Genomic DNA, 12,712 nt, shown 5'->3' on the forward strand with positions numbered 1-12,712 from the left:
GTTTAATACTTAGTAAATGTTAGAGAGCATATAGTAAAAAAGCCTGTGAAACAGTGTTGTTTGTTAGTAAGTCTATCACAGCGTGCCCTTTTCCCGTTGCCAAGAGCAGATGAGCTCCACTACTGCGATCATTTTTCAGACGTGAAGTTCTGCTGTGAGCACCTGTTAGCATCACAGCTGAGAAATGTTGAGCAAAGAGGCGATTTGGCAAATTCTCAAGCTCTCCGCTTGTTGTACCTGCAATGAATGCTAAAAGAACAAACAAACAGACGGAAGACAGCGATGATCTCTTTCTCTGAGCTGAGGAAAAAACTGTACAGAGCACATGAAGACGACGGCCAAAGAACGAGAGATGTCTTCACCTGTAACCTGGAATAAAAGATGCGAAGCCCCGCCCACACACTCACCTTTGGCCATTTGGGGTTAAGGAGGCGGGCTTTGACTGCGTCGTCCAGGGCGGTCTGATACTGACCCAGTTTGAGGTGGGCGGCCGAGCGGTTGCTGTACAGGATGCAGTTCTGTGGGTCGGCGCGCAGGGCCTCGCCGTAAAGCTTCACGGCCGTCTGGAAGTCTCCCAGCTGGCAGGCCTCGTTGCTCTGCCGCACCTTCTCCATGAACTCGGCCTTGCTGAGGCCCGGGCCATCGGCGGCAGCGTGCACAGCCCTGCCCAGCGCTCGCGGTCCAAACAGACCAAACTACCCAGGAAGAGACACATCAGAGAGATGCATTAGTGGATTCAGATTATTACCCGTTTTTTAAAGGCAACTGAAACAAGCTTTTCATGCAGCAAGGATGCATTAAAGTCATCAAAAGTGACAGTAAAGATTTATAATGTTACAAAATATTTCTCTTTCAAATAAATTCTGTTCTTTTGAACTTTTTATTCATCAAAGAATCCTGAAAAATAAAATGTATCACTCTTTTCACAAAAATATGAAGCAGCACAACTGTTTTCCACATTGATAATAATCAGAAATGTTTCTTGAGCAGCAAATCAGGATCATGTGACACTGAAGACTGAAAATTCAGATTTCCATCACAGGAATAAATTACATTTAAAATATATTCACATAGAAAACAGCTATTTTAAATTCTAATCATTTCACAGTATTTTTTTTACTGTGTTTTTTATCAAGTAAATTCAACTTGGTGAGCATAATACTTCAAAACCACAAAATTTTAACAAGTGTACCATGAAGTAATACTCACAAAATGCAAAAATTAAACTCCAAAAACATTTTTTTTGATGAATAGAAAGATCAAAATAATAGAATTTATTTGAAATATAAATCTTTTGTATCAATATGAATGTCTTCATCACTTTTGAGCAATTTCATTGTGGTCTCACTGAATAAATTTCTTAAAAAAAAAAAAAAAAAAAAAAGTACAGACCCCAAGCTTTTGAACAGTAATTGAACATGACTTGTAATTGAAAAATGTTTTTTTTTTAAGTGACAGATACCGATGTAAATAATGTACACAAATATGTACACTAATTGTTATAACAATTCAAACACTTATTTCACACAATATGCACATAAAAGAAAATATATAATAATCTCAATGTGGTCAGTTATTGGCCAATTAACCACCCGAACCAGTTTTTCTATAAATAGCAATGACTGAAGAATCTAACAAACATTACATAAGTGGCATGTTTGTAAACACAATAATCCAGAACCGCAACTCACGATATAAATCAGATATACATGTTTTGTAGGAATCTAGTTTAATACTAGAACAGAAAAGACAGATTCAGTGACATACTCATTAACATATGACCCACATTTACATATCAATGCCTATCCAGCAACTTACCACGCCCATGAATGACATTTAGCCAATCAGGGCAGCAGTTATTTGCATAAAGTCTCAAAAGCACAGCTTAAGCGTTTTTGATGCATTTTGGCTGATTATTATAAGTGGGAAGAAAACAGAACATGACCCATTTAAATAGAAATGATGCTGACTCATGTTGACTTCAACTCACCTCTTTTGTATGCCTGCATTTGTTGTGTTCAACATGTAGCAGAGCGGCTTTGCAGGGTTTTAGGATTATATTGGCAGGGGCTAGCACAAAGCGATCACAGAGGAAACCTTTTTCTTAATCTCCTTGGTAGTATGAAGGAAACCCTTGAAAAAACACAAAGCTCAGCAGCACAGCCCTTCTGAAAGGCTGTAAGAACAGGCCATGAAACTGTAACAACAGCACACACTACTACAGAATACTAGATGAATAAAAATCAACTTCTATAAGAGCACACACTAATGCACTGAAACGTTGTACAAAAAGCAGACAAAATAATAAATATATGATGTGTCTGATAACTGATAGGATGGCTGAAAATACCATTTTTAATTCAAATTCAATGCATTTGTAGTGCTTTTCACAATGCATATTGTTCCAAAGTATTGTTCTGAGATGTTTATGTGCATAAGGAAGAAACCCCGAGAGGAATTAAGACGCATGCATTGGATGCATACAGTACATAAACGTTCAAGCAGATGTAATCCAGCTTCACTTCCGTTCAAATTTTGAGGTTGGTAGGATTTTAATGTTTTTAAAAGAAGTCTCTTCTGCTCACCAAGGCTGCATTTATTTGATAAAAAATACAGTAAGCTTGATGCTGATTATAATGATACACAGTAGTATAAATCCATTGCATATGCAAACATGATGAATGGACATTAATTATGCATGATATTTGATGTGAAGAGCACATGAGATGAATTGTAAATCTGTACCAGTTTGCATGTTTTAAATGAAATCAAGCATTAAAACAATGAACTGTAGCTGGATAAGCATTTCTTATTTTTGAAACCTAGTAAAAAAGTTTTTAAATTAAGTTATGATTCCAATGTTGGCTTTATCAGAATTTATTCATTTTATATTGATTTAAAAGGGTCATATGATGCTGCTAAAAAGAACATTATTTTGTGTATTTGTTGTAATGCAATGTGTTTATGCAGTTTAAGGTTAAAAAAAACACATTATTTTCCACATACTGTACATTATTGTTTCTCCTCTATGCCCCGCCTTCTGAAACGCGTCGATTTTTACAAAGCGAGGTGTGCTGTGATTGGCCAGCTATCCAGCACATTGTGATTGGCCGAATGCCTCAAGCGTGTGACGGAAATGTTACGCCTCTTAACATATTGTGAAGCCTTGTCCACCCGGAGCGACAAGACAAAAACATAAAACCCATTATAAACGTGATATAAACATGATTTCTAGTCGTGTTTTCTTTTGGAAGGCAGAAACAAAGTAGTTTCGCATTCTCAACAAAACACCGTCACACACCGCGGCCTTGAGTGAGCAGAGGCTGGAGGCCTAGAGTGACCCTCAGCCGGCTTGAGTGAGCAGAGGCAGGCGGCTTGAGAACGGTGCGGCAGGCGGATTCTAGGAAGGAGTGTACCTTGGTCTTGCAGCAACCACATGTGAAGATCCCGGGCTGGACTCCATTTCGTCCACGGTGAAAGCCGATTCGGCGATCCACAGTGCAAAGTTGATGTATTTCCTCAGCGACCAGCACGGATCAGCTCCAGGCTTGACGAAGCAGATATCGTCCTCTTTCGGAAGGCCAAACAAAGTAGTTTCACTTTCACAGTGAAATACACAGCGTCTATACGACATGGTGGCGGCAACAACAATACTACAACGAGAATAAAAGGTACGCCTTCTTTCTTTGCGTGAACATCTGAGCGGCGTTATGGAAATCTTCCCACATACTGACGTAGAGATGTGGAGGCATGTTAGAATGAGACATTTTAGGAGGGCGTGGTCGTGTCTCAACTTTTATATAGAATATCTCTTTGGATTTGAGACTTTAGTTTTTGCAACTTTACAGATCTTCTTTATTCACCAAGAGCTTGTAACACTCCAAAGAGAACGGAAAATTTGAAATCGCATCATATGACCCTTTTATATTGAAGATAGAATGGCGATTATTGCTGATATGGTGAAGACTGAATATACAGTGGGCATAGAAACGAATCACCCCCCTTTTGTTGCTTTGCAGCCTGAAATGAAGACGAACATTGCAAAGTCTAGATGTGCAAAGTGAGAAGAGACAAATCCCAACAGAATGAAGGCTGCAATTAAAGCAAAAGGTGGCTCAACAAAATACTGACACAAGCAGCTGATCCGCTTTTCCAACTCAGTGATTCTGTTTTTTTTATTTATTTCTGACATGTTGGTGTTTTATCTTTCACTTAGATATTATATGTTGCACTGAGTAAATAAAGCTGGATAAAACATTTCCTGCAAAAGCAACAGAATGTGATTATTTTAAAGGGGGCTGATTCTTTTCTATACCCACTGTATGAACAAGAAAGATTCAGTTATGTGAGCGCAGCAAAACATTTGCTAAAATAACTGAGGAAGACTGAAGGAAAATGGGTCAAAATTGCTAAAGCTATTTCTTTCAAAATAATATCATATATTCCAAAGCCACAACGCCGGCATCAGGCCGTGCTCATTGTTTTGGCTGTGAGGTCGATTCCTCGGGGAGACGCACACCAGTGGCTTCTGCTGACTTCAGAGAATGCAGGAAATTTATGACTAGCCACCTAAGAGCTTCACATCTGGAGAATTCCCAAGAGCGACAGGGAAAAACAGGGAGGGGACGGAGACGGGGAGAGAGAAAGTAAAACGGCAGGCGAAGAAAGCCACTCCAGCCTGTAATCTCACACACAGGCCACACCCCTCTTCCCTTCTGCAGGAATTCTGGGATAGCACAGCGGGATAATTACTTCCAGAGAGGCCAAAAGGAAGAACCGGAGCGTTAGAGCGACAGCATGAGAGAAGGAGAGAAAGGAAAATTGGAAGGAATAAATACGGTGCATCAGCTGGATGGAAAACAAACGCGAAGAGAAGCAAAGAAAAGAACGTGAAGCTGAATTTCAAACTGATTTACAACATCAAGCAAAACAGCTTAATGACTGTGAGAAACAGAAAAGAAAAATTGTGTATTCAGCTCCTCTGAGAGACTCCAAAGCAAGAAAACAGGGTCAGAAAGAGAAGTTCACGAAACCTGATGAGCCGCCCACATCAACAGCGTTTAAAGGCATCATTTAGACGCCTATGTAATAAGCAGGCAAACACATTATGCTTCCTCCTAAAAATACCTTATTTCAGCCAAAATCTAAGGCAGTAATCTATGTTTCCTAGACAATTTCAATCCCAGAGTGCACTGCAACAAGCTTTGTGAATCCAAAATGAATCCAAGATGGCAGATGACTACCAATTTATTTCATTCAACACTGGAAAATAATGATAAATATTTAACCCAGTATTGTGTGCATAAAGTTAGCTTAGCAACACGTTTAAATCAATTGTGAGTAGAGTGCTTGATATGAAGAGCTCAATTTGAGAGACGCATTACATTCGTCCAAGTGACTGGACTTTTGATTTTCACCTGCTTTGAAAGAAATTTGGTGTAGAAAAATTTTTCACTCAGAAATTGCTGGACAGTAAAATGGATTAAAAATTGTTTTACAATAAAACCTTAACATCACCAGAAATTGTAAATAAATAAATAATAATAATAATAATAACAATTAATATTTTATCCTCTCTCAGGCTACAAAAAAAAATTAAACATAACCATAAATTTAAAAAAAATAAAAAAAAAAAAAATAAAAACACCTTAACATCACCAGAAATTGTAATTCTCAGGCTTTACATTACAACAATTATAAAATCATAAATTATTTATAATATCATAACATAATTAAAATCATCATTAAATATTTTTATAAATTGTATATCATCATTAATTATTTGTATTATTATATTTTATTTATATTCAGCATTTGAGATTTTTGTATATGCATTCTGGAAAATGATAGCAATTCATATTATATATATATATATATATATATATATATATATATAGTGCTATTATTTTCCAAAACATAAGTCACATTATATAATTCAATTAACGTCAACCACATAAAACATGCGCACACACTTGTATTTGTATAGTTCAATAGACTTTTTCACATCGGACATCTAATTAAGATTAAATAATCATTTCTCCATGAGTCACAGATAAACAAGCTAAACTCTCAATTAAAAACTCACAGTCAAAAAGTAGGAAAGTATGAAAGTTGCTCTGACACCAGAACAACCATCAACATTAAGTCAATTAATTCTTCTTTGTGCACTCTGATTGTTGTTTTTAACATTCAGTGCTGTGGTGTGGTTTATACGTGTCATATTGTTTTGAAGCTTCAGGAAAGTCTGGCGAGATCTACATCCACCCCGTCCAGGGCCAGACACAGATAACAACGTTAGCCGTATTTATGTTGGCCACTGTCTATATGGGCAGATAATGAGAGCCTTGGTGGAGCTAATTCTAAACAGACAGATTTGGTCGCGTCAGTGAAGAGATGGAGCCGGTGGTCATCTTCATCTTCAGTTGAGACAACAGAGTGAAGACCTCACAATGTAGATCAGCACGAGCACATGTACAACTCCAGCTTTATCCGACAGTCCAAAAATAACAGCTGCAAACTGTCCACACACGTAATAATCCACATGCTGAATGTAGTCACAGGCTTCTCAGTGATCTCTGGACACGGATTAATTCAATTAGCAATTTGATTGATTATCATTGATTCCAAATGGCCAGAGAACAGCAAGACGGCACCAAATATGAGCTCATGTTGGTCAAAACCCAAACCAGGACTGTCAAATAATGATCTTAGAATAACTTCACTATTGAATGCACTTTCCAGTCGTATATGAAAACATGACATTTTCATTTAGAAATTAAAGAGCTGCAAAAATGTCTCATTTTAAACATTTGGACATCACAAAAACAAATATGGAAACACATGACCTCTCCAAATTTGGTCTTCAGAAACTGAAATTAAGCAAGTAGGATAGATATAATTATTTAATAAATTCCATGATCATTTACACTAACCAAAGTTTAGAATATTTATTTATTTGTTTGTTTATTTAAATGTTATATTTATTTTATATATATATATATATATATATATATATATTATTTATATATATATATACATATATATATATATATATACAGTATATATATATATATATACGTATATATATATATATACATATATATATATATATATATATATATATATATTATATTATATATATTTTATTTTTTTTTTTTTTTTTTTTATGTTTTGCATTTATATTTTGTTTTTAAAAAAGAAGCATCTCATGCTCACCAAGGCTGCGGTTATTTGATCCAAATTAACAGCAAAAACAGTGATATTGTGAAAAACTCGTAAATATAAAAATAACATTTTACTATCACAAAACACATTAAAATGTAATTTATTCCTGTGATCAAAGTTGAATTTTCAGCATCATTACTCCAGTCTTCAGTGTCACATGATCCTTCAGAAATCATTGTAATATGCTGATTTGCTGCTAAAGAAACATTTCTGATTATTATCAATGTTGAAAAAGAGTTGTGCTGCTTCATATTTCTTATGGAAACCACCATAAAGCCTTTTTTTTTAATGAACAGAAAGTCAGCATTTATTTGAAATAGAAAGTTTTTAACATTCTTAATGTATTTGCTGTCACATTTAATGAATCATTGCTGAATATATATATATATATTAATTTCTTCTTTTTTTTAAATCCTTAACATAGTCTTTTCACCTACTAGCTATGCAACTGCTGCAAAAATGAATGTGAATGCTAAGTGAAAGCTCTCTTCTCTTTAAAATAATATATAGCACAAGAGAACGATAAGGCAGCAACATTAACGATGATGTTCCTGCCCTAATGATCAATAAACTAAATCTGACATCTGTTTACGCACATCATAAACTGAGGACACTGAGGACTGTGCTTTAAAGGTACTGGCATGGTGTGTGTTTGTTATTTGTAACAGCACAGGGTCAGCCAGAGGACGCCGGATTATCCAAGCATGGTGTGAAAATTGATTTGGCTAAAAATATATAAAGGCTGTTTTTTCCCTCCTGCCGTGTTCTTCCTGTCTGATCACCGTTTACAACATCTGAGCCAATGCTTAAACTCAAACTAACACCACCAGACGCTAACGTCAGCATGCAAACAAGGCCTTTTAACCTGTCTAGAGCCGGCACACGTCATGACAATACACAGACACGCTCCCACAAACACAACAGGGAAGTCTTCTTGTGACCCTCGAAACCAATAAAAAAACAATAAATAAACCCTCAAAAAACCAGTCAAGACCAAGTTAACTAAAAAGATAAAAAAAAAAATTCAAACAAACATTTCATGAAGACCCTAAAAAAACATAACAAATACTCTAAAAAAAGGGTGTTGTTTTTTACACAACCACTGAGGAATTTTAACTAAAGTATGATGCAAACATTTCATGAAGACCCTAAAGAATCATACCAACTTGTGGAAATAGGGCATCCAATGCCCCCTTTAACAACACATTTTGAGTCATATTTAACACCAAAATCAAATGAAAGAGATAAGAAATGACACTTTTCTGAAAATGAAGCCTGTTTTCAGCAATATATATATAATATATATATTGCATTCTATATATATATATTGCATTCTGACATTATTTTTAGACTAATAGTTTGACACACCAAACAAAGTTGATCCCTGTGTCTCACTGCTTCCGTGTCTGTCTGGCCGTTCTTGATCCCACCCCTCCGTCTCGAGCAGGTCAGGGGGCTGAGTCACATTCCTGGGAAAATGAAAACAAGCTTCTCCTCTGGCAGGCATCAGGAGGCCGATGGAGAAGTTGATGCCCGCTCAGAAGGGCCTGCAGGGTGTCGGCTCGACTTTACACTATCTGTCTTTCCAACAGCTGTCTACGGCCTTCTGGCCAAAACATTTCAAAACATCTGAACATCTCACGAACATCTAAAGGCTGACCCCAATAATACTGGTTAGAAAGTACAGCAGCTCACCAGCGTATGCTGCATTTTGTACATTATCTTAACTAGCTTAGAGGAATAGTTCACTCAAAAATAAACATTTGCTGAAAATGTCCACACCCTCAGACCATGCAACATGTAGATGAGTTTGTTTCTTCATGGGAACAGATTTGGAGAAATGTAGCATTCCATGACTTGCTCACCAATGGATTCTCTGCAGTGAATGGGTGCCGTCAGAATTTGTTTCTTACAAACACAGCCTTTTTCTTCACAATACGTTAACTGATAGAATGGAGTGGTGTGGATTACTTGTGGATGATTGTGATGTTTTTATAAGCTGTTTGGACTCTCATTCTGACGGCACACATTCACTGCAGAGGATCCATTGCTGAGCAAGTCATGGAATGCTAAATTTCTCCAAATCTGATGAGGAAACAAACTCATCTGCATCTTGGATGGCCTGAGTGTGAGGACACTGATATCAAATTTTCATTCTTGGGTGAACAACAACATAATAATAATAATATACTAAATAATACTTCTAAATACTAACAATTTTTTGTAATGTCTTGTTTAACCAACACCAGCCAGACCACCAACATGCAACTAATAAACTGCAACTAACAATATAGATATGCAGACAGCAAAATAAATAAGGGTTTTTAAACTAAATAAATCAACTTTTATAAGTCCAATCAAGCTCTACAGTATTTTGGCACAAAACACTTCCCATTTTGTACATTGAAAAAAAAAAAAATTTTCGCTCAGAAATTGCTAATAAATTTCACTAATAATTGTAAAGAATTGTAAGTAACATATTGAATTGAGCACAAAATTTGATCTTTAATATGATCTTTGTTTTGAAATTAATACATCCCCATGTTTGATTTTAAGGACTTTTTTGTTTATTTTTGCATGATATACAATTTTAATATTGCATTTTGGTTACGTAACATCTAAGTTTTAAAGATAAACCATTTAAAAAACAACTTTGGCTGGATCATAGTTCAGCTAGATGGTGTATATTCTTTGCATGATAATTTTGCATATTCAGGATGCATGTGTGCATGTGTGAATGGAATTTTTTCTGGAAAAAAAGTGATCAAATATGACTGGAGGCATGGGAAAGTTTTTTTTTTTTTTTTTGAGTACTGTTGCTGCTCATGGTTGGTGACTATTGCCAGTAAATATTTCATTCTAGTTGATTTGTTTACTCTGCCAAAAACACCAGGCTACACTGAAGAGTCTGCTGTCCCCTGAAACACCCCCAAATGATACGTCTGGGTTCAAAGAAAACACAGGTGCACCCATGAACATCTTGTGAGTCTGAAAACACCACAGAACATGTCATGGTTTGCTGGGAACGACCACGGTGGAGGAAGCCTGGATGACAACATGATGTGAGCTACATCCTACTCCCTACTGTAAGATACAGTACACACTGAGTGTCACTGACAACAACTGACTTCCTCCATCTGGATAAAAGAAATAAGGGGGAAATAATGACAATTATAAACTAAAAACCAGTATATAAACACTACAGTATATAAAACAGTATATAAATAATACTAAATAAACAATGACAAGAACATGTTTGAGTCATATTTAACACACACAAAAAAACAATGAGATAAGAATAGTATTTTGTTTAAAGAAAATGAAGCAACAATAATATTTTTGCATTCTGACATTATTTTTCACAAATAAGCAAATTTTCAACCCAAAAATTCTGATTACTGTAATACAAAAATAAAAATCTCAAGCTTGTAAGCTATATATATATATATATATATATATATATATATATATATATATATATTTTTTTTTTTTTATTTTTTGTCCACTTTAATCAAGGCAAAATGATTCAAGTTCTCAACTTTGAATTTGTCTGTCCACTAAATGCAAAAAGTCTTAAGTCAATAAATACTTGATAATTTGACTTTAAATTCTTGACAGTGCAGCTACATGTATATCTAGTTCTGTAAACTATAAATTAGCAACTGAAGAAATTAATTAGTGATAATCAAATAAAATTCTGCAATGTTGCTTGTGAAGTACATTTTTACCAATTTAATGTACACAATTGTCACACATAGACCTTCATGGAGACGATGAACAAACAAGTTAATGTTGAGCTCTCAAAATAAACACATAACAAATGAAGACAAAATAACAACAGCAGCAGCACAAATAAAGTCAGCAAACAGCAGATCAATAGTCCTAAAACAATGCAATGCATGCTGGGAGCGTAAAAACCATTAATAAATCAGCAATACTGCTCAATATGAAACAAAACAAAATTGTTTGACTAGCGTGTGTCTTTAAGTAGATTCACATAAATTCAGGTCTGAGACTCAAAAAGACCTGTGTCAGGGATTCAAAAAGTTGCTTTTTTACAGATCCATACACTATTTTGCCATTTATCTGACACTTTTATCCAAAACAACTTAAATGTACCTGTGCAGTAACCCAACGAGAAGCGTTTTCACATCATTTATGGATCAACTCGTGCAGGGCTTGAACCTACAACCTCTGGGTCACCAGCTCAGATGTTTCACCAATCATCTCAGCATGGCTTTTCATGAAGTCACGATTATTTACTGACTTTGACTTTTTCAGCACGAATCAGCTTTATGAAAATATTAAATTCAGAAACCATTGCAGCTTAGCTTAATTTAGTCCACTAAAGCATTTCATGCAAACACACTGTAATGTAAATATATTATCAGCAGCAATGACATGTTACTCCATAACAATCTAAACTTGCATAATAAGCCTCTAGATTGTAAAAAAAGAGTACTGCAAGTAATCTAAAATACTGAAAGCATGTCAAATTTGACAGTTTTTAATGTATGTGGCTTTATACTGCATGCCAACAGGAAAGCCAGCTTTAATGGAAACGCACCGCAGTAATAAATCCAGTTTTACATCACATTGTTACACAACACAATCAAGCCTCACATTTCACACTAGCTGTGCGTTTAGTTACCTTTTCGCGTCTTGTTCCTTGTTTCTCCATCCTGTCCTACTTTAACATTCAACTGTTTCAAACTTTCATCCCATGATACTTCACATGCTCCGAATCCATGAGGAAAAGCCTCGTTTTTCCCGGACTAAACCGTGTTCAGATTCAGATCGCGTGCTGATGCAGAAATGAATTCACGCACGGGAACGTGCAGAAGCGCTCAGCAGCTCTCCAGAAAACAGTTATTCAAGAGGAAAGTTCGCCATGTTTTTCTTCTCTCCTCCCGGTAAGAGGCGGTTCAGATGCTTTCAGTAGTTTAGGGCTTCGGTTACTATTTATGACATCAGACGGGAGTTGAGTTACCTACTGCGACTAGTTACTATAGGCCTGAATCAGATGTAACATTACTGCACTACACGGACTGGGGCAACTTTCTTAACTTTCAGTCTGTGAAATTATTGTGTGACCAAATATTTTCAAACTGTGACGATGTAAACATTTACTGACCATTAAATTAAAGTCCGTTTACAACAGCGCAGCTATAGTTAAAATGTTATTGCTGTTATTATAGTTATTGATGTCAATGTCATTATAAATTGCAATATTTTAAATAATAATAATTATTATTAATAATAATAATTACAATAATTAATTAATTATTATTATTTAAAATATGTATTTTTCCTTTACAAAAATACTAGGCCTTACCATGATAAGTGATAATATGACAGTACTAGTATTTTTTATTTGGCTGATTAATATATAAATGTAGACCTACCAATTTACCATGTAATTTAACATTTACAAACAAACAAACAAACAAACAATAAATAAATAAATACGGTAGTAGAACTTTGTAAG

General features: G+C 35.4%; 1 protein-coding gene across 1 annotated transcript in view; it reads right to left on the reverse strand.

Moving 5' to 3' along the window:
* LOC109100437 (tetratricopeptide repeat protein 28-like) overlaps positions 1 to 12,159 on the reverse strand; it is a 259,672-nt gene extending 247,513 nt beyond the window's left edge. Inside the window, exons 1-2 of the mRNA XM_042765599.1 lie at positions 11,876 to 12,159; positions 408 to 695 (exon numbers count right to left, since the gene is read on the reverse strand). Coding sequence (XP_042621533.1) covers positions 408 to 695; positions 11,876 to 11,905 — 318 coding nt within the window. The 5' untranslated portion in view covers positions 11,906 to 12,159. The remainder of the gene's footprint in view (positions 1 to 407; positions 696 to 11,875) is intronic.
* Positions 12,160 to 12,712: the final 553 nt, after the last annotated feature.

Source organism: Cyprinus carpio, chromosome A10, assembly GCF_018340385.1.
Source record: "Cyprinus carpio isolate SPL01 chromosome A10, ASM1834038v1, whole genome shotgun sequence".
Taxonomy (NCBI): Eukaryota; Metazoa; Chordata; class Actinopteri; order Cypriniformes; family Cyprinidae; genus Cyprinus; species Cyprinus carpio.